Source organism: Muntiacus reevesi, chromosome 2 (assembly GCF_963930625.1).
Source record: "Muntiacus reevesi chromosome 2, mMunRee1.1, whole genome shotgun sequence".
NCBI classification, from domain to species: Eukaryota; Metazoa; Chordata; class Mammalia; order Artiodactyla; family Cervidae; genus Muntiacus; species Muntiacus reevesi.
In genome coordinates this window covers 180,352,488-180,374,481 of record NC_089250.1, presented here as the reverse complement: position 1 = coordinate 180,374,481, position 21,994 = coordinate 180,352,488, and the positions used below count along the sequence as shown (strand labels likewise).

The following is a 21,994-nucleotide window of genomic DNA, read 5'->3' as shown; positions in this document are numbered from 1 at the left end:
ATCTTGCAGGTGGTGGCCTTGTGGGGGGCCTGGCACTCCTCTTTCTCAGGAGGAAGACCCCCCAGGACTGCAGGACACCGCAGAACCACACCACATGCCCACAGCTCCTGCTACCAGCACCCAATTCAGAAGACTGTGTTAATTAGGAAGAGTGCTAATGGCTCCCTTCAGCTCCTAATAGCGAGCTTGATTTGGGATTTTTTTCAAGGCATAACTGAGTGATAAGTGCCTGGTCTCCACCACTGATCACCACGCCCACAAGAAGCCTGCGTGTGTAGGCCACGGAGCCTCGTGGAGACCCCGCCAGTCACTTGGTGGCCCATAGCCCCCACCCAGGAATGTTCCTGCCTGCAAGTGAAGCCACACAAGCCGCCCCCACCCTTCCAGCCTTCTTTATTTCCCTCCCTTATTTCCAGTTTTCCTGATGGAGCTGTGTCACAGCTCTGTCTTGGCTCCCGCCGGGAGCAGCAGAGGGCTCTGAACGGTCCGCCCCAGGCGGGAGGGCCCAGCCTTCCCAGGTGAGGCCTCCTTCCAGCCTGTCTTGGTCCTTCCTGGAGAGCTCCTCACAGCCCTGGACCTTGGAGGGCGAGGCGGCACAAGGCCAGGAGGGGCCCCTCGGGAAGATGACCGCCCGGCATGGGGCCCACTCTGGGCAGGAATTCTCCGGGCCAGAAATAACCGCCTCCGCGCCACTGCACAGCTGCCCGTGGCCTGAATTAGCGACCCCGGGGGAATGCTCGCTCCTTCCATGGGAATGCAGCCTGGAGCAGCCCGCCCCGCCCCCTACAGCAGCCAGGCTGTCCCCAGAGAAGGGGCCTGGGGTATGCAGAAGGCTGGCAGGAGGGCACTCCTTCCCACAGGAGACTGGGGTGAGTGCACCTGGGGCCCCCCGCAGGGCCTCCCCCTGCGCCCAGACCCCCGTCCCCCAAGTGCAGGGCCCAGGCAGGGAGTTCTTCAGACCTTTGCACACCTGGTCTCAAGTTCTTGTGTGTGTAAAAAAAGGCCCAGCTCACACCTGGGACACACAGCCACTGCAGTGGGAGCAGGCTGACAAGTGCACGTACATCTCTGCACACAAGACCTGGTCATCCCAACGGCAGGCACATGGGCCGGCAGCTCGCAAGGGGTACTGTCCCCTTGCCCCCGCCCTATGTGCGCGGCTCCCTGCAACCTAGCTTCCCCATGAATGTTGCCTGGCAACCGGGCATTTATTCAACAGATGGAGGAAGGCCAGGCCTCGCCCACCCGCTTGCCAGGGGTGGCCTGCCCTCCCACGGCACCCGGGGCATCCCCGCGCAGTCGGGCCTCCCCACCCTGAGGGCTGACTCAGCCAGGCCCCCTCCTGGGGTAGGGGAAGGCAGAAGAAGGGCCGCTCGAGGCTGAGGTCAGGGACCCCAGAATCCAGCCTCCACCAAAGGAGCCACACCCCTTCTCCATTGGTCCCCAGGGCACTGGGTAGACAGAGCCCCTCCCTGGGGTGGGGACAGCGGCTGGGGGCCTGCACAGGTGTTTTGACACCCCAGGCAGGTTCGGGGAGCTCAGCCTCGGAGTCGAGCGCCGTCCACCGCCTCCACTCTGCCAGCCCCCAGGACGCAGCAGCAGCCCCGCCAGGCAGGGGCCCCAGGAAGGGGGGGTCCCGAGGAAAACAGAGGCAGCGTCCAGAACCAGGAGCTAAGGTGATCCCCACCCTCCAGAGCAGAGCAGCCCCAGGGCCCCGTGGGCTGCTCAGGACAGATGCCACACAGCGGGTGGGGCTCCCACAATGATGAAGACACCAAGGGATGGGGCCCTCTGCCCAGGGAGGGCCCAGGCCTCCTCTCTGGCACCCCTCCTGCGCCCTAGACCCAACCACCCCACGCCGGGGACCCACAAGGCCACCGCAGGAGAGCCTCAGCCTCTCAGGGCCTTGGGACTTAAGGCGGGCCCTAGAAGCCCCTGGCGGGGTACCCCCACCCCTGTGCTGATCCCACCTCTGGAACCACAGGCTTCTCCAGCACGAGCATCCTTCTTCCTCTGCCTACCCCCACCGCCTGGGGGTGTGGGCAGCCCAGGGCCTGCCCCTGGGGCTGCCAAGGAGCCTCTGGAAGGACTCGGCCCATCTGGGGGGCAGGAGGCCATGCATTCGGACGCCCCCCACCCCCCAGATGGTACACCGGGGCCTGGAGAAGGAAGCTCCTGGTCAAGCAACAACTTCAAGGCCTGCGGGAGCCCCTCGTCTCCTCTTCCCAGACCCTGGGGATGGGACCACCGCACTTAGGCAGGCCCCATGCCCACACTGCTGAGCTGAGCCGGGCACTAGGCCCCAGGCCCCAGCCCTCTGGAAGGTCTGGGCAGCCGCACTCGCTCCCCCAGGCCCCTCAGCACCCCCAAGGCCCTCTGGCCGGGTACGACCTCGGCCCTGCCTGTGTTAATAGCAGCAGTGACATTTTAAAAGGATGGCGCAGACCCTCAGGATGCCAGTTTCAAGGTGAAACTCGCTGGCCCTGGGCTCAACGTCCCCGCACCCCCACGGCCGCCGCTTCCCCACCACCGCTGGCAGCTGCCCCTGACATTTCAGCACTGACGCCGCCTCGGACGTCCTGTGTTCAGGGCCGGTGGTTCCCCGCTGCCAGGGGTGTGGAGCGGGCAGGTTGGAGCGTGGTCTAGACTGAGGCCCAGGGCCACACCTTCCTCAAGTACGAGGGTCATGCTCTGGCCCGGGCCGGGACCCCCTGCCCGTCCCCGGACGGGCACGACCCCCTGGGTGTGGACTGAACTGTGTCCCTCCAAATCCTTATGCTGAAGCCCTACCCCCAGGACTTCGGATGTGCGTGCATCTGAAGACAGGCCTTTAGAGAAGTGCTGAAGGTCAAGTGAGAGGTTAGGGCGGGCTCTAATGCTGTGTGAAGCAGGGGATCGGGACACCGACACACACCGGGGGGCACGTGAGGTCAGAGCGCGGCCTCGAGTGAGACCAGCCCTGACTGCAGACGTCCAGTCTGCAGGACTAGGGGGAATAAACATCTGCTCTTAGCTGCCTCGTTTGCGGCGCTGTCACAGCCACCCCATGCAAACACACCCAAGTGCCACCATGTCCTTGGGGGCCCTTCCTGCCCCCAGCTCAGTCCCACCTTACCCGGGCTAGGACCCCTGGGGGTGGGCACGGCCCTGATGCTCTGTCCCATGGGCTCCATCAGATGGATGAAGAGACTTGGGGGAGTGGCTCGGGGGGAGGGGTCTGGCTGCCCAGACAGATGTAAAGCTGGACACTGGTGACTCCCCTGTGTGTGGGGGTCCTATGTTCCTACCGGCACCACAGTTTACCTGATAGGTAAACCGAGGCCCAGGGCACATCGCCTGCCAGGCCACAGGGAAGCCAGGCCTGGCCAGTCCCAGTGGATACTCACCCTGTGCCCCTGGTCCCGCGCTCTCTGGGAATCCAGCGTGGCCCGATGGCCGTCAGGGGCCCCTGCCTCCCGCTGCCCCAGCACAGACCTCGCCCTCCTGGAGCAGCCAGCCTGCAGTCTCTGGCGTGGCTCCGTCTCACCCCTCCCCGCCCCTTCTTGGTGCCACGTCCCACAGGAAGTCTCAGCAGCTGGGCTCACACGCGCAGAAGCAGGCTCCCTGCGCTGTGGGGGCCCGGGGCGGCCAGCCACCGGCTCAGCAGGTACAGGCCCCCAGACCCAAAAGAGACCCGACCCAGGCAGGCAGCACAGAGCTGGGCCCTTGGAGCTTCCAGGAAAGGCCCCCCCCACAGGTGGGTGGGGGGCCAGGGTGTGTCCAAAACACACGTATGTGCTCCGCCCAAGATCCCCACGCCCAGGACAAGGAGGGAGACACTCCAGAGGCGCCTTGGGCTCCATCAGATGCTAATTAGAGCTCCATGTGGTGCGTGCTCAACACCATCCAGAGGGGCGGCCGGCACAGACATTTCAAATGACACAGAATTTGCGCTTAATGGGCTGAAATTCTTTAAGCTGAGAGCCCAGCTGAGCCATTATGCGGCCGATTTGCAGGATGTGGAGAACACAGCATGGGAGCCAACAAGCGGGGCACTTCCTGTGACCAGGGGGGCAGCAGCCTGGCCCTGGGGCGGCACCCCCGGCATTGCCACGAGGGCGCCCCCAAAGCGTGGGAACCCCAGCCGGGTGTAGACAGGACCTAGGCACAGAGCCCAGGCTGCCGGACCTTCTCAAGAGCGCTGCTCGCCCTCCCCCCACAACATAAGGGCGGCCCCTTGGGGGACCCCTGCACATAGCAGTCTCCGCTTGGTAGGTACACCGGTGCACACAGTAGGGCCACACTTCAAATGGGATCACCCACTCACAGGGCCTCAAGTTATGTGTGGCTGGGAGTTTGGTCATGAGTGAAGGGCGGCTTCATCAGGCAGGCGTGGACCAGGCGCACAGTAGGGACCTGCAGGCCCACTGCTGGGGGAGGGCACCTCTCCTGGCCACCACCCGCCCGGCAGCCCTCTGCCCGCAGTCCTGGGCCCTGGGGCCCCTGCGAGCTCACAGCCGTGCTGGCTCTCTGCCAGCTGCCTTTGCATCGATCCCCTAATAACTCGATCCATTATGCCGGAGCAGGATTCTTGGAAGCTGGCAGGAAAACGAAGGCCTCTGCGAACGGTCTTTTTTTTTAAACGAACAATAGGGTGCCTCTCCCCTCGCCAGTGCGGCGGGCTGTCCACCCTCACTGTGCCCCTAGTGGCGGGGGCCCCGGCGGCCCGGCCAGAGCCACGCTGTCCCTCCCAGGGCTCTGGGCCCCATCCAGCTCCCCCCTCTAGTCCAGCCCGGCCAGGGACTCGGGCCGTGGAGGAGTCACTTGCTGGCACTCCCTCTGGGAGGGACACTGTCCACCCCCCACCCTGGCCATGGACAGAAGCTGAATTTACACCCGAGTCTCCTGGGCTCCTAGCTCCTCAAAGCACGTGCCCTCTGGGGTTCAGCTTCCACAGGGCCAGGGTGACCAGCAGACCTCGGGCCCAGCCTCCAAACAGGCTGAGCAAATGGGCCAGGGCAGGCGGCCAGGGCCAGGGAGCACTATCTCATCTGCAAAGTGGGGACCCCAGCAGCACCCCCTCCCCAGGAGGAGCCTGGAGAATTCTCCCGCAGGTGAGTGCTGCTGCACCAGGCTGGTGGTCCTGGCAGGGAGCAGGACCCATGCCACCCTCACTGGCGCCCAAGGGCCCTGCTGTCTCCAGCTCTTCCATCAGGAGAGGCTGACGAGACTGACAAAACCCTACAATGCCCATTTTCCAGCTGAATTTTTATGGCTTGGAAAATTCACACGTTTTTCATAAAAGAAAATGCTATGGCAACACCTAATGAGTTTATTATTGTTTTAAATTAATGACTACGGTGATTTCTAAATTTCTTCAACTTAAACTCCAAGAAGATAAACAGCAGAACAGAGACCCATTGCAGACACCTCCTGGGGCCTCAATCCATCAGGCCCTGCGGTTCGGGAACCTGTTTCAGAGGTGGCAGAACAGGGTCTGAGTGCCCAACTGTGCCAGGGCTCCCAGCCTCAGAAGGATGTCCCCTCCCTGCCCTGCTGGACCCCCAGGCCCCACCCCCAGGGTCCTTCCTCCTGGGCCTGCTTCAACAACCCCCAGTCAGCAGTCAGTGTCTCCTGAGGCTGCCCTTGGGTTCCAATGGACACACCCCAACACCCCCAGGGGACCAAAGCACTTCCGGCCACACTAACATGGTTCCCACAGCCAGTGCTGGCTGGAGGGCCCCACCCCATGTGTCCCCAGATCCCCCCTTCCTGCATCTGCCAAGGCCTGAGGGGGCCACCCCTGGCTGGTCAGGCTGGATGTACCCCTGCCCCGCAAGGGCCTGACTGGGGGTCACTAGGGGCTCAGCAGGACCCTCTCTGAGAAACAAAGCCCACCTTTCCCACCGATGGCTCCTCCAGGGGCAGGGACCCCTGTCGCCTGGCCCCCACGCACCCCACAAGGTGCTGCGGGCTGAAGGCTGATGTCTGTCTCCGGAGCTGCAGGAAGCCTGCGCCAAGGACCCCGGGCACTTCCGTAGTGAATCCTTTAATTAGGGAACCCCGGGCTCCAGCATGGGTCCCCTGCTGCTCCCACTCCCGAGTTCTTTCCATGAGCGCCATGTGCTGCCTGTGGGGTGGCCCAGGCCCCGGCTGCAGGAGAGGCAGCTCAAGGGTGGTCCGGCAGAACCCAGGGATTGCAGAGGCAGTCCCTGTGGGGGGTGTCCTTTGCACTCACTGAAGACATGTTTCAGAGCCCCGCCCCCATTTCTAGAAGCTTCCATGAGGCCAAGGATCAGGAGGTGAGGATTTGGTGGCTGGCTCCGGATGTGGTGGGCCTGGGTCTGGGTCAGCAGATGAGTGGAGGGGTGCTTGCTCCCCGCAGGGGGACTGTGGGGTCTGCAAAGACTCCAGCTGGCCAGGACCGGCCCCCCCAGCCCAGGTGGCTCTGCCAAGGAAAGCTGCCACCAGCCTCCCAGGTTGGGTCTCACCCTCCTACCCGGTCCCCGGGGGCCCACGGGATGCCCGACACCCCAAACACGCTCACACAGCTCCACAGGCGCCAGAGTAACCAAACGCTGCCTCTTTTGGCATGAGGGTTACACTCAGACCAGTTCCCTCCCGGCTGTCAGTTCCGAGCATGTCGTCCCAAAGGCAAGGGGGCACCAGGGGACGAAGATGAAATACACAGGTTCACACTAAAGCGGGTGCGGACGAGGGTCCCGGCCTGCTGACACCCTGCCCAGCCCCCTCCAGAGGATGTTCAGGAAGGGGGCGGCAAAACGGGGGCATACCCGGTTGGCATGGCAACCAGGAAGTCAGCCCGACCTCAGCCAGACCATTATGGCTGGATAGTGAGGCGTATTTTCTAATCAAAGTGGGAGAGGTGACATTGATCCTGGGTCGGTGGTTAACGAGACGGGGGACCTGCAGGGAGTCTATGCAGGCCTGTTTTTCCCACCAGGCTCTCCCCCTGCCCCCCGAGCCTCCCCACCTTCTCAAGTCCCTCTTTTAAGGTAAAACTCAGACCAGGCCACAGCTGACTCTACCTGGTTTCAGATTCCACACTGTGTCGGCCCAGAAAAAGGCCCGGAAGGCGTGGGGAGGGGGCCACCCCCTGTGGAGGGCGGGTGGTGGCCAGCTGGCGGCCCAGAGACGCACATCCAGGAGGCCACTGCGGAGCGGGCAGGGCTGGGGGTCTGGAGGCGAGCCCCCAGCGGTGCCCACCAGGCAGCTGGAGCACGGTGGAGATGGGAGGCGCCTGGGAGGGGCGCGGGGGGGCACTGACTCTCCCCGCCCGGCCTCCAGAGCTCTGCAGATAAACAGTCTAAATTAGGAATTAAAACGTCGTTCGCTCCCACCAGCAGGCTGGCCGGCTGTATTTCAAACGTGCAGGAAACACCCCGGCCTCCTCCTGGAGCCCCAGACTTCCCAGTGTGGGTCTGTAGGGTCAGCACGCAGAGGTCAAGGTCAAGGTCGAGCGCAGCACAGCCTGCTCTGCCCCAACTGGGGCCCTGCAAGCTGGCAGGCTCAGAGCAGGGCCAGGACCCCAGCCCACTGTACAGTCATGTGCTCTGCTGGGGCCTCCCACGAGGCTCTGAGAAGGCCAGGAACCCCCACCGGGGCAGGGGTGGCACTGGGAATCCCCTCCTGACTCCCCCCCACCCCCTGCCCCAGGGGAGGCCTCTGTGGATCCTGGGCAAGGATGTCTGCCCTTGGGCACTGCCTGGGCCCCGTGGGGCTGTAGCCCCTCCTTTCCCAGCTCCAGGGCCCACCCTCCCCCAGCTTCCTGCCCTCTCACTCCCGGGGGTGGGGGGGGGGTGCAGCCTGGAACAGGGCACAGCCCTGGGAGTGAGCACTTGGCGGTGGAATTCCAGCCATCAACGAACTGGAGGCTCATCTCTGAATTCCGGCTGGAGGATGCCTGCTCCACCACAGGTCAGCCCACGGGCCGCCAGGCTGGTCCAGCGGATGCCACCGCTACGGAGCGTGGGGAGATGATTCAGGACCAAGGCGCAGATGGGAGAGGGTGGCGCATCAGGTGCTGGGAGGGCTGAATCGGCAATGCAGGGGGCCTCCCGAGTGCCCCTCCCCCCACAGGGCCCCCTGCACGGCCTCCGTGTGGGCCTGCCCCAGGCTGGGAGGAGATGGTTCCTGGGGTGTCAGCTGTCCTGGGGCCCTGCTCTGACCCCTGCACTGACACCCCATAGGGACCATGAGTCTGGGGGGACGGTGGCTGAGATGGCCCTCCTCCAGCAGCTTATAGAGGAAGCCACTGGCTGGGCGTGGGGGCACCCTGAACCTGTCACCCCCCAAGTCACAAATCTTAGCCACAAAGAGTCAGCAGATACAAGCCTGGCCACACCTCAGGCCTCGGCCACTGAGACAGAGAAAGACAGAGAGGGCCTGGGGGGCCGACCCATGGAACCCAAATGGCCAGGGTGGACACTGGTATCTGATCACAGACACCGCCCAGCCCGCCTCTGCCCTGTCTCACGGGGGTGCTGGGAGGACCCATGGAGCCGCCTGCAGACACCGCTTCACACGCCTTCGCCCAACACCTCTGCCTGGACACTCTGGCCATGAGGAGGCAGAGCTGCCCAGCCCTTCTGCCTATGGCCAGTGTCTCCACCGGGATGAGAGGACAGTCTTCCAGGAGGAAACCTGACATTGCTGGACAGGCTGGACGAAGACCTCAGCGGCCACACAGAGGAGCGGGCCCTGCACGCCCTGGGCACTGCTGGGCAGCGGGTGCTGGTGGCCCACAACTCCCGGCTCTGTGCAGAGCTGAGGTCACCCCGCGCATTAACCTGTCCAGCGTGGTGACTTCGGGGAGCAGGGCAGGAGCATGTGGTCAGGAGAGGGCGACCATGTGACAGGCCCGGGTAGCCATGGACTCCAGGGGACTACACTTGGATCCAACAGCTCTGGGGAGGTGCCATGGGCTGAGTGGCTCAGACCCTGGACCTCAGAACACGGCTGTGTTGTTTGGAAACGGTGCTTTTAAAGGGGTACGGAGGGTAAAATGAGGTCGCCGGATTGGATCCTAACACAGACCATGTCTTTGTAAGAAAAGATGAGCACAGACACACACACAGCAGCCCCATAGGAAGATGACAACTACAGGCCAGGGTCAGAGGCCCCAGGCTGCCCGGGAATGTGCCAACTCCCGCCCCTGAGCGCTCCACCTGCTGTTCCCCACGGGCACTGAGCCCCTGCTGGTGCCAGCCTCCACCCCACCCCCGCCCCGGGCACCACACACGCTGGCCCGAGCAAAGAGGCAACCGTCAGGGCTTCTCTTTCCAACAAAAAGCCACACGCCACGGCCCGGGTGCCTCCGTTTCCTGAGTCTGGGGAGCCCAAGGTGTGGGCCTTGGAAGGAGGTGGGTTGGCCAGCGGCGGGGACGCCCTGGTCACAGGCGAGCCGACCGAGGAGCCCTGGGGTCGCCAGGCCTGGAGCAGCCCTCGGCATGCTAAATCGCTTTATGTAACTCGGGCCAGGCCGGTAAACCAGGAGCCCGGCTGGGGATTAGTGACAGGCGTTGCCACGGCAACCTGATTAGTCGGAAACGTGTCGTCTTTGGGCCTGGCGCTGCTCTGCAGAGGTAAAAGGAAACCCCAGAGATTCATTAGCAACAGGTTCCCATGGCAACCGTGCCAAGCTCATTAATAATTTTTTTTTATTCCTAGTGTGGGTGTTGAAATCCTCCAGAGGGCTGATGGAGGCACGGATCCGGGCAAACACACGCAGCTACTCCCCCCACAGCCTGGCACCACCCCGCCCATGTGCCCGTCTGTGCGCCGGGGCGCGGCACCTGGCAGGCCACACACTTCCGACGGCCGCGCCTGAAAGGTCCATCGAGGGAGACCTGGGCTAGAAGGGCTGCCCGACCCAGGAGGCCACACCAAGCCCCTCTTCCACCCTGACCGGGCAGTGCTGCCCACTGCCCAGGAGACACCCCAGGAGCATCTGCAGGAGGGCAGATGGGCAAGCCCTGTTCCTCGGTGGGCTCAGGCCCAGGGCAGGGAGCGGTGTGGTCTCTGTTGCCCACCGCCTCCTCTCTGCAGACTACCACTGAGACTGCTGCAGATTCACAGACTGAGAGACCCAGGTCCAGGGCACAAGGTGGCAGGAAATAGGCGCTGCTTTGGAAAATGCTTTGGCATCTCAGGGACTCTGACACAGTTCCCTATAAGCGGGCAATTCCGCTCCGGGTGCGTGCCCAACTCGGACCCGACCGCTCATGGCAGCACTGCTCACAGCGGAAAGGTGCAAACAGCCAGGCCCACCGGCAGTGAACGAGGAGACAACGTCCCACCATGTCAGCCCCAAAAGGAGCAGCGCACCCTCCCGCTATGGCCCAGACAAGCCCAGAGGACACGCGCGTTCAGAGAGACGCCAGACACATGGGTCACTTCACGCGGTTCCGCTCCTATGAAATGCCCAGAGGAGGCACATCCGGAGACAGAATGCAGGCCGGGGGCGGGGTGGGGGGGCTCAGGGCCACGGGTGGTGACTGCTGATGGGGACAGGGTCTCCTTCGGCAACAAAGCCTCAGAACTGCTGCACAACTGTGACCAGAGCAGAGAACAGTGTGTGACTAGCACAGCGCGTGGCCTTACGTCTCGACGATGCTGAGAGAAAGCGGGCGCCTGGGTGTGCCTGAGCTCCCAACTCCCAGGACGTGCAGGCACCCACTCTGACCCGCTGTTTCCTCATCGCCCGATCGGACTAGGTTGAGAAGTGCCCCAGGCCTGAGCCACAGTGAAGGTCTCCCCGCGGCAAACAGTGAGCCTGGTTACCACTGTTCCTCCGCCCTGAGGTCAGAGGTGAGCAGGTGCCTGAACCACAGGGACATGTAGCAACACGACCCAGAGCCCAGCACGGCCTTCCAGGCCGAGGGACACCCCGGGAAGGGCCCAGCATGATGAGCGGCCTGCTCCCCGCCCGCCCAGGTCCTGGTGACACCCGAGTGAGAAAACACGAACGCAGAGGCCCTGCCGCTCAGTCGGGTCGCTGGGTTTGAATCTATGAACGGGCCAAGTGGACGCAGGACATGTGGCCCAGTGGTGTCTGCGGGGTGGCCGAGAGGTGGCCGCAGGGTGTCCTTTCCCACGGGCCCCAAGCCGGTTCTCCCCACCTCTCCCTCCTGTCCCCTCAACCCAGATTTCAATGGCTCTGGAACAGCACCAAGGAGTTCCGGGAAGCCCAGCGTCTGCCACGCAGACCCGCACCAGGGACACGCTGCCTGAGCCCCCCACCTCAGGCCCCGCCAGCCGGCGATCCCGACGCTGCCCCCGGCTCCTAGACCACTCCTTGGGGCGCTGAGGGGCTGCTGAGATCCTTCCTAGGGACCCTGAGGCTCCACGCTCAGCCAATCTCCTTCCACCTCCAACGCACCCCAGACGGTCCGCCCGTGGCCTCCTGCCCCTGCTGGGGGCTCACCCCGCCTCTCCCAGCGTCTGCACCCCGTGTGGGGCATCCTTCGCGTCCTGGAGCCCACTGAACCACATGACTGAGCCCATGTGTCCGTGGAATCCAAGCTGCCGGAGCGCCTGGCCCGCCACACCCGAGGCACAGCATGTGTCAGTCAAACACGGCGGCCATCCGGAGTCACGGGGGCCCAGCAGGCCCGGTCCCATCCCGGGGCCAGAGCTGGGTGGCTGCCCTGCCAGCAGGACTCGGGACGCATCCTCATCCATCTCGATGAGGCGCTAATGCAGGCTGACTCATCAGACTGCGGCCGGCCGGGCGACTGCTTGAAAGACAAAGGGACGCGCGGGGCGAGCTGGTGCCCCCACCTGCCCAGGAGAGGGTCACACCCCACACCTCCCAGTCACCCCCTTGCACCATCTGACGGGTTCACGCACCATCTGATGGGTTCACGCACCCCTGAGGCACGTGCGGCAACAGCAGCTTCAAAAATCAGTGGATGCAGGCCAGTGCTCAGTGGGCCCTCCTGGCCGCCTCTTCTAAGGGGAGCATCGAGGCCCCCCGGCCCTGCGGCTCCTGTCAGACATCCCCACACCTGTCTCCTCCCCTCCACGCCAGGAGCCTGACCTTCAGACGGGGACCCAGGGGCCCCCCACCCAGCCTCAGCTGCCCCCAGCAGCCCCGGAACACCCACACTGTGCAGGCCTTCACACCCCAGTCCTGTAGACCACCTCTCAAGTCCACCCCGAACGCTGCCCACCAGCCATGGTCATCCTCAGCCTCAGTGAGGCCTGGGTCTCATCTGTCTGTGTGTCTTCTGCCTCCTGCCCTCACCCGTCCCCCCCAGCCGAGCACAGCCCCTGAGCCCCCGCCCATTGGGAAGGAGCCTCACAGTCTCGAGGGAGCCCAGCCCGCCCGCGCCGGGGCCCTGGGGACCAGGAGAGCCAGGCCTGGGACAGGGCCCCCTCCCGGGCTGAGGAAGCCCAGGGCTGGGCTCCGGGTGGGGGGCGTCGGGGGAGTCCAGCTCCAGGACCGAGGCCGCCTCTTTCCCGGCTACCTGGGGCAGCGCCTGGCAGGAGAGAGCGTGGCAGCAGCCAGCCAGACCCTCCTGGAGCCCCTATGGCTGGAGCGGGTCCCCAGCTGGGAGCCGGTCGTCCACACTGCGTTCCGCAGGATGCCTGGGGCGGCCAGAGTCTCGGGACGGAGCCAGGCGAGGCTGGACACCGGGGTTCCTACTGCGGCCGCTGCACCCCAGCCGCCTGGGGCAGCGGCGAACCCCAAAGCACAGGTCACTCGCTGAGCGAGGGTCCCAGACGCCCACAGGGTCTGTGCAGGCTCCATCTGGTGGAAAGGCAGCTAAAGGCCTAACATCCTGGACAGACACCTCCTCAGGAACACTCCCCGCCCCAAGTGGGCGACCTCCCAGGAACCCCAGAGACACAATCGTTTGAGGTCTGACCAGGCCTCCCTGGTGATGAAGCCTCCAAATGACCGACTTCACGGCTGGTTTTGCCCACGTGGCTGAGCTCCTCGTGGCAAACAGAGGCTGGCCCAGGGTGGATGGTGCGATGCACCTGCCAAGGGCCACCTCCCACCAGCCCGTCCCCACCACCTGCCTCTGCCTCCAGGGGCAAGCCCAGGTGCGCGAGCTGGGGAGGGCCCCCGAAACAAGGCACCGCAGCACAGGGCTCACACTGCAGGAATTCTCACAGCCCAGCGGCCGGGAGTCCGTGACGGGGGGTCAGCAGGTCACGTGGGGACCCATCCACACCCCTCCTGGACTCTGGAGGCTGAAGGAACTGTGATCCTGGGCGTGTGGCCGTCTCACGCAGCAACTGCTTCCAGCCTCACACGGTCTCTCCCGGCATCTGCGTCCTCTCCTCTTAGAGGACACCCGTCAGCGAGTCCAGGGCCCCGCAGCCCAATCTGACCTCATCCGAACACGACCACGTCTGCAAAGACCCCACTTCCCCACGAGGTCACTTTCTGAGGTTCAAGCGGACATGAATTCAGAGGCACGCTCCAGCCAGCGCACCAGCCTACCCGCGTCAGTCTGTGCGGACGATGGGCACACCCACAGCCACACTGACGCCCAGCCTGCCCGCTCCGACCGCCCCGGCGCCCTCACTGGCCTGGTGGCTCTGCCTGGGGCTGTGGCGACGCTCCCAGCTTAGGGCGAGGGCCCCCAACGTTGCTGCCCTCCCATCTGCTTTTCTCCACCCCCGTCACAGGCTCCCTGAAGCCCTCAAGGGCCTGCCCTCCCCAGCCCATGGCCAGCACAGAGGGCAGAGCCTGGAACATGCACACAGCTCCACGTGGGCTTCGGGGACACGTGTGTCCCGTCCCGCCGACAGGTGGACACCTGCGCAGTCACAGGAAGCACTGAGCTCCAGGCTGAGCCAGGCTGGCCCCAGACCCCCCAGGGTGCCCACAGGCGGCTCAAAGGTCAGTCTGGTGGCGCCAAGTGGGCGGCCTGGGCCTGGCAGCTGAAACCTGCGGGGAGGTCCCACGGGCCCTGCCCGAGAGGCCTTCCCTGGCCAGGGAAGCCGAGAAGGCCCCGCCGTGAGCCCAGGCCCGCCCGCTCAGCTCCTCAGGCATGCTCCCGGGGAGCGGCCGGCGCTCAGGCCAGCCCAGCCAACGGGCTCCGACTACCCGACCTCCCTGGGCAGGCAGGACTGGGGCCCCCGCCGGCACACGCCTGCCCCTCAGCGCAGCACGGCCAGGTCCGGGAGGCAGGCCAGCCCCCCAGGCCCGAGCCCACCCCCCTGCTGCGTCGGCCTTCACTGACACAGACTGGGCCCCCTGAGAGGTCCCACCGGCTCCCGGGACGTCTCCCAGCCCCTGCCCGCTTAACGCCTGATGCTGCGCACCCTCTCTGCAGACTGGGGTGGGGAGACCCAGGCACGTTCAGAGCGGGGAGATGGCCGCACCTCCGGTCATGCCTCCGAAGCCTCCACGGCTCAGCGCTCTCAGCAGCTGCTCTGAGCTGGACGAGGCCTTCACCCCTGCACTGGGGTGCCCCACAAACACCACTCTGTCGGCGACGGAGAAGGAAGAGAGGCCGTGAGGGAGATACTGAGGTGCGTGAGGGGCCAGCACCCAGGCTGACAGAGGGGCCCCCAGAGGCCCCAGCCTAGCCGCGGGGATGTCAGGGGCCCTGGCCCCCAAAGAGGTGTCAGGGTGCCCCCACGAGCATCCTCAGGAGAGCGACAGTCCAAAACACAACCACCCCAGCCAGGGCCCCCGCCGGGTGCCGGTGAGCAGGCGGGCAGCAGAGAGGCCCCTGCAGCCCGGAAAAGGGGTGCTGTCCCTGCTGCTCTGGTGCCCTGACCCCACCTGGGGGCAGCGGGGAGGGGCCAGCATGAGCAAGCAGGCCGGCCACCGCCTGCCAGGCTCTTGGCACCGGCATCAGGTCGGGCTCTGCCCAGTCCAGGCAGCGGACAAGGGCTGTGCCCACCCAGCAGGACTGGCCTGTCCCCCAGCCCCAAGCGGGCAGGGGGAGGGGGGCTGCTGGCCACCTCCCTGTGCTGCCTGCCTGCTGGCCACCCCGAGCATAACCCCCCGGCCCCGCCCAGAACGCGAGCCTCTCACTAACATTGGCTCCCTACGTGCCCGAGCAGTTCAGGCGGCTCCACGTGGGAGGGAGAGCTGACGCCAGAGAAGACTGGGCCACCTGGACTGTCCCAGACTTAGCGGGACAGGCGGGCCGGTCGCAGCCAGACAGCCCCTGCGGGGTGGGCCCAGCCCTCTACCAAATCTGCCTCCAACTCTGGCCAAGGGTGAGGCTGACACAGGGCTGCCCGCGACACGGTCCTGGCCCTTGTTGGCATTGTGCTCAGGAAAGGGGGTGTTCCTGGGACCCCTGAAGCCCCCTCACATCCGGGAGCCACTGGGGGCCACAGAGGCGGGCGGCTCCCACCATGCCACTCCCTGCCCGCTCCGGTCCTGGGGACACAGAGGTGGCAGCGTCCCCACTGGTACGCTCTAATTGAGCACATCCATCAGCTGTCCCCACTGATCGGAGCTCCGGGCTTGGCCAGCGACACCCCGCCCTCCCGGCACCAGAGGAGCCCACGCCCCGGGCCCGGGAACGCCGGGGCCCTCGCACCTGCGAGGCTATGCAGGGCAGCACAGCCTCGCCTCCCTGCAGGCGTGTGTGCACGTGTGCGTGTGCGCGTTTGGCGGGGGCCCCCCCTGACGAAACGACAAGCCGCTACTCACTCCGTGAAGACAGCAGAGGCACGCGGCCCCATCTGTCATCCAAGGCAGGCGCAGCGCGCAGGCTCTGGGGACACTGCCCGAACTTGCTGCCAGCTCGCCAGGGCTGGGCCGCTCGCCTCCCAGACCCGCCAGGGAGCCGGGCCCTAAATCACCGCTGCGGCTGCCAGGATGGGCGCCCGCCTGGAAACTCAGCTGAGGCCCACGTGACTCAGAGGTGTTCCCGCTTCTGTCAAAGCGAACCGCTGAGGGGAGGAGGAAGCAACTGGTCCTCTGTACCCCTTGCGAGGAGGAGAGAAAGGGAAACTGGCCCACTCAGCCGGCTGGCAGGGCAGCCACCCCTGCCCAGGCGGGCAGGCACACGCGCGTGAAAGGAGGTAATGCGTTCCCGCCCGACCTTGACGGCAGGGCCAAGGTCTGGACTCCGAGCTAGCTGCACACAGGCTGCGCGGACTCAGCCCGACGATGTTTGACAGGCCGGCCCATCCCCTGCATTCCTTCCCATCCTGACCCTGGAGCCGGGCGTCTCGCCAGCTCCGGGAGGGCGAGGGGGGTACCCAGACCACCTCTGAGCGCTGCACCGTGCCAGGGAGGGCACCCACAGCCTCCCGCAGCAGGATAGAATTTGGGTGGTCACCACGGGGCACCCACGGCCTCCCCTCGGACCCTGCGCCGCCCTCCACCTGCCCTGTCCTCCACTTCTCCCCAGAGTGGTCCCAACACGGCCCCTCCCAGAGAACGAGACCCAGCCCGGCAGGCGGCAGGCCCGGCCCGAGGCCCCAGGCTAGCCGGTCACCTGTCTGCCACGCTCACAGGCCTCTCTGGTCGCCCTGCCCCCTCGCCCCACCACAGCACATCCGCCACCCCTCCTGCCGAGGGCCATGTGCCGTCCACCTCGGGGCCTTTGCACGTTTCACTCGGCTGCCTGGGCCAGCTGTGCTCCCTGTCCACCCTCCCCTCTCCTCCCCCCAAGGTCCCCGTGAGCAGGGGGCTCCCTGACTCCCAGCCCCCAGTGGCCTCCACCCGACCCACCCGGCCCCAGGACCCGCAGCAGTCAGGCTAGAGGCTGACACTCAGTGGAAGTGGCCTGCTGGGAGGACCCGGAGCCCAGGACAGGGCCCAGGAGGGTCTGCACAGTGAGGCCGCCCAGCTCCCGGCACACAGCACCCCCGGGCCCAGCAGGGAAGCAGGTGTGGGGGCGGGGGCAGTGCTCACGTCACTGTGTGTCAGCGTGCCCCACGCGGGCACTTCATCAGTGCTCCTGGCGTCTGCCGACTAATCAGGCCGCCAGGAGCTGAAGGGACACGAACCGTCTGCCTGCATCAGGGCCCCGCAGGAGCCCGGGCAGGGAACGGGGAGAGTCTAGAAGTCTAGGCCCCTGCAGGCTGGGGGTGAGCCAGGACCCTTCCCAGGCAGTCTCATGGCAGTGAGTGACTCAGACACAGCCCGGGCCCTCCCAGGCAGACACACCTCAACTTACCCCAATTCCCCCTCCTACACCCCCTGCCTTCCTGGACCTCGCACTCAACCAAAGAGTCCAGCCCAGCCTCACCTCCTCCAGGAAGCCTTCCTCAACACACCAGCCAAGAGACGGACGTGTCACAGCTCGGCTCTAAACTCAGGGTCCCACGGGAGCTCAGGCCCGTGTCCAAAGACCCCAGGAGCAGGCACCCCAGGGACAGGACTCCCCCTCCCAACCTCTTACAGGTTCTCTGAGATCACCTCTCCACTGTGCCCCCCTCCACTGGCTCTCAGGGTAATGTCCTTCCCCAGGAAGCCCCCCGTACCATGAAGCCCTATCTCTGCTGCCGGGGTCTTTATTTCCACTCCCCTCCCCACCCCAGGACATGTGCCCTCAGAGCCCGGGGCGGGGGGCTGGGCAGGCCAGAGACACATGGACACACACCCAGCAGCTCCTTCCAAGTCAGAGGAAGTGGGGGCGGCCCTGTCAGCTCGGGTCCCGCCGGCCGAGGGGCAGCAGGCCCCCAGTCTGGGAGCTCCAGGTCCAGGGTAGCATCGGGACGAGGGCCCAGGACCAGGCACTGGGGTGGGGGTGCTCGTAAGATGGAGTGCCCCCCGGGCCTGGGGTTCACAAAGTGCTCAGCGGCCACAGGCTTAAGGGAGGACACGGACTGTCCACTCACGGCCAGTCCGTGGGGCCAGGGGGGGCGGTGGGGGCAGGTGGGGGCCGGTCCCCTTGCACCCCCATGCTCCACATGTCCTCCCTGGGGCTCCCGCTGGGAGCCAAGGCGCTGGCAGCAAGCACGGGGGAGTGGCAGGACAGCCTGCGACCGCGGTGTCCACAAGACACCTTCAAGGACCTGGACGCTGGGCCTCACCTCCCTGCTGGGCAGGGCCCTGCCAAACCCGCGGACACGGGAGCCAGGCCGGGCTCACCCAGCGCCGTCCTCGGGCGGCCCTGTGACCTTGCCACGTCCTCTGTCTCCTCTGAGCCCTGCGCCTGGGTGTCTGCTGCCAGGCCCCTGGGACACACCTCCTGGGCACGGCCACCACCCCCGAGCCCCCAGCTGCCCCCGTGGCCAACCCCTAGCGCCTCGGTGCCCAGACGGGGCCACAGCTGGCCTCCACGGCTCCCGGAGGGAGCCGTCCCCTTCCCTGCCGGCGAGCACCCCTGGGAAGCCCCGCCCGGCCTGGGTGCTGGGACGCGGCAGTCTCATCACAGGCAGCGCGAGTCAGGAACCCCGGGGGAGCCCGGGCGGAACACAGCCCCGCGGCGCGGGCTGCAACACAGATCCCACCCACCTTCCGCTATAAATAAACCTGTGTAGGAGACACAGCACTCGACCCAAAAGTTCCAGCACCATTATATTTTCAAAAAGCAAAGTAAATCAATAAGGACGCTGGCCGCCCTTGGGAGCTCCTCTGCTGTGGACCCGACATCCTTCATGGCAAAGACAGGACACGCGTGCTCGTCTGTATGGAGGGCCGTCCACGTCAGGCGGGGGTTCCCAAAAGTCCGGGCTTGAGGAAGGCCCCTGCCTGTGTTCCCACTGCCGGTCTCGTCCCCGCGCGGGGTTGGGCTCGGCGGACCAGCTGGGGTTCTGCCCGCCTCTGGGGAGTGTGGAGTGGCTTCACGGCGTGTGGGTTCCCAGAGCAAACCCAGTCACCCCATCTCCCTCTGCAAGTTTACCCTCTGCAGCAGGAGAGGGTCCAGGGAAGGACGTTGGGCGCCGCCGGCACGACACCCACCTACAGGGCAGGGACCGAGGCCGAGGGGTGTTCTCCGGCCGCAGGATGGACACCACGTGGGCTCTGGCAGACCGCAGGCCACCCACCGAACCCCAGCCTCTCACAAGGAACCCGAAGCACTCAGAAAAGGCTTGCTGAGGCCCATGGGCTTCCCCGAGGGGACCGGGCGCCCCCCGTCAGGGCACACTATTTTATCTTAGGTTCTCCCTGCAGCCAAGGCACCCCTGCCCCAGGGCCTGACACCTGCTGGAGGTCACAGCCGTCCCTACTCGCTGGGGGCCTGACAAGCCCACCCCACTTAACACAGGCTGCCTTTCCATGGCCAAACTGGGAAAGACGATACCAGGACCCGAGCTCCCCCACACCCTGCCAGTCGGAAGGGTGCTCCCCGATTCCCCGCCCCTGACCTGGCAGGGGGCTCCTCCTCGCCTCTTGACACCCTCCTGCTCCTGGAGTCCCCAGGAGCCCTGCCAGGGACAGACACACGGGCAGGTGGCCCTGCCAGCCCCACCCCCCACCCCCTAGGCGCCCCTCCACCCACGTGGGGCACCCCCCTCCCCTGCACTGAGGAACACAAACAACCTTGTCAGACGTCCCGAAGGACGCAGCCCGCCTGGAACATCCAGAACACAGGGTCAGGCGGGACAGGGACAGGGCGGCCAGACGCGGGGGCTGTCAGGGGAGAGAAAGTGCAGACCCTGCTCCCACCCTTCCCTGCCTGGTCCCCACGTGCTCCTGCAGATGAAGGACGGGGGGGCACCTCCCGTCCCAGGGCCTCAGGGCGCCCACCGTATCCCCCAGCACCCCACCCAGCCGGCCCACCTTCCCACCCAAACCAGGTGGCCTGGGGATGCCCGGGGTTTCAGAGGGAAGACCAGCCTACAGCCCCCCTGCAAGCTCAGCCTGGCAGCTGCTGGGGGCTGACAGGGGGCCCAGGCCCACCCAGGAGCTGTGGGACAAAGGCAGGCAGGGGAGCCTGCTGCCATGCTGGGGCCGCACACAGCCATGGCCCTCCACCCAGGCCACGACGGATGACCCCTTGCACAATCAGTATTGGGGGCGGTGGGTGGGGGTTGGCTACTCTGACTCAGTCCACATTTGGATTTCAGGAAAGAAAAAAAGACAGGGTTTGTTACTTTCCTGCTACACATTCCTCTTTCCTATGTGATGTTTGTACAGTTAGACACACAAGGTAGGAAAAATATATACACGCATCGCTCATGAGGCCTGTCTCCTTCACGTGGACAGGGAAAGTTCACGTGCAAGGTCTCCCCCGAACCAGCCTCCTCTTCTCACCCAGTCCCTCCAGGCCAAGGGGAGGGAACGCCTGGTGCCCAGAGCCCAGCCACCTGGCAGCCAGGGACCCGCGGGAGAACCAGCCAGGACACAGCGAGTCAGGGCCCGCTGCCAGTCCCCAAAGACCACCTGCTGGGGGTCCCCAGCTCTACTACCTGTGTCCCAGAAATGCCCCCTGCTTGACCCAGCTCTGATTTAGAACCTTCTCTGAAAGTCTGTGTCACTCTCACCAAGAGCAAAAAGAGAGGCCCCTTCCTCTGGGGTCAGGGAAGCACCGGGAGAAGGGACACCAGGGTGCGGGGCGCGTGCCAGCTGCCTCCCTGCCCCCCACCCCCAGCTGCGCATGACTTAAATCAGCCCCAACACCGAGTTCAGCCTGGAAAGGCGAGTTCACAACCGACGTCACCGCCTCTCCCCACGGAAAAGGACCAGCGAGCACGCACGGCTTTCCGGCCCCCAGGGTCTCCCAGACTCTCCCAAGCGCAAGGGACAGGGAGAAAACTTTGATTCCTTGTTGAGGTCCCGCCGGCCCCCCGCACCCCCCACTGCAGTGAGGATCCTGCCTCAGGCCAGAGGTCCTGTAAACCCGGAGGGAGGAATTCCCGTCCTGACAGGCACCCAGGGGGGCGCAGGCAGTACCCACTTCCCCTCCTGGCCGACCCCTCTCCACCAAGCCCGCGGTGGCCTCGCCGCTTCTCTTCCACCCTCTCTCATCCGGAGCTGGCTCTGGAGCGGGGACACCCCGTTCGGATCAAGAAAGCCGCGGCCGCTGCCCCACAAAGCGCAGCCTGGGGCCGCCTCTCACGGAGGAGCGCTCCCCTCGCGCCCCTGTACTGCGTCCCTCGCGCACCCAGACCGCGCCGGGGCCAAAGAGCTCGGGCGTGGGAGGCACACGCGGGAGGGGGTCCCGCGCCCCGGACCCCCATGCCCAGAATCCGCGCACCCCCGGAGACCCGGGAAGGATATGGGTTACAGACCAGCCGGAGACACCAGCTGCGCGGCCGCGTGGTCTGCCCGAGACAGAAGAAGACGGTGGCCGCCAGCGCCGGGTACGGGACGGGCTGCTCCTCGTCGGCGCCCAGCTCCGCGCCGCGCTCGGCCGCCGGACTCTCGGGGGGCGACGCACTGGGCCCCGACCCCCGCTCCGCCTCTGGCCCCGGGGCCCCAGGGCTCGCCGGGGACGCCGCCGCCGGGCCCGGGGCTGGCGCGCCCAGGGGCACCCGGACCTCGTCGACCGCCTGCACGCCCTCGGTCATTGTAGCGGCTGGCAGCACCTGCGGGGGACAGGCGGTGACCAGGTCCCGGGAACGACACCCTCGCCCCCCTCGGGGGGGCGGGATCCGCGAAAACAGCCACGGCCGCCGGGATGTCTTTGTCTTTTCTCATTAGAGACAAATGCGCCCCCCGCCCCCTCCCGCCGGCGAGGGCTGGGCGGCCCCTCCCCCACCGCCGGGGCGGGGGCCGGCGCCCGAGGGGCTCCCCTGCCGGCCGCCTCAAGTTGAAGAGGGTCCCGGCGCGCAGCGGGGCGCGCGTCCTCACCGCGTCTCACCTCGCTCCCGCTGCCGGCGGCGTCCCCGCGGGCATCGCCCGGGCGGTGCGGTCACAGCGGACCCGGCGCGGCGATCGGCCCCTGCTGGAGCCCCGCCGCCCCCGGCCCGCGCCCCCAGTCCGCGCCCCCGGCCCGCGGGCTCCCGCTCCGGCTCCCGCTCCGGCTGGCCCGGCAGCGACGGCGGCGGCGGCCGGGCGCAGAGGGCTCCGCGAGGCGGCCGGGCGCGGGGCGCCGGGCGCAGGGGGCGCGGACCGGGTGGCGGGGCGGGGAGCGATCGCGGATCCTGTCCGCGCTCCGCGCAGGAAACT

The 21,994-nt window shown here is 66.2% G+C and overlaps 1 protein-coding gene across 2 annotated transcripts in view; it reads right to left on the bottom strand.

Moving 5' to 3' along the window:
- Positions 1–21,791, bottom strand: part of CACNA1H (calcium voltage-gated channel subunit alpha1 H) — a 56,988-nt gene extending 35,197 nt beyond the window's left edge. For both annotated transcript variants that reach the window (XM_065923961.1, XM_065923962.1), the window contains exons 1-2: positions 21,687–21,791; positions 21,105–21,411 (exon numbers count right to left, since the gene is read on the bottom strand). In XM_065923961.1, coding sequence (XP_065780033.1) covers positions 21,105–21,393 — 289 coding nt within the window. In that variant the 5' untranslated portion in view covers positions 21,394–21,411; positions 21,687–21,791. The remainder of the gene's footprint in view (positions 1–21,104; positions 21,412–21,686) is intronic.
- Between the last annotated feature and the right edge of the window lie 203 nt (positions 21,792–21,994).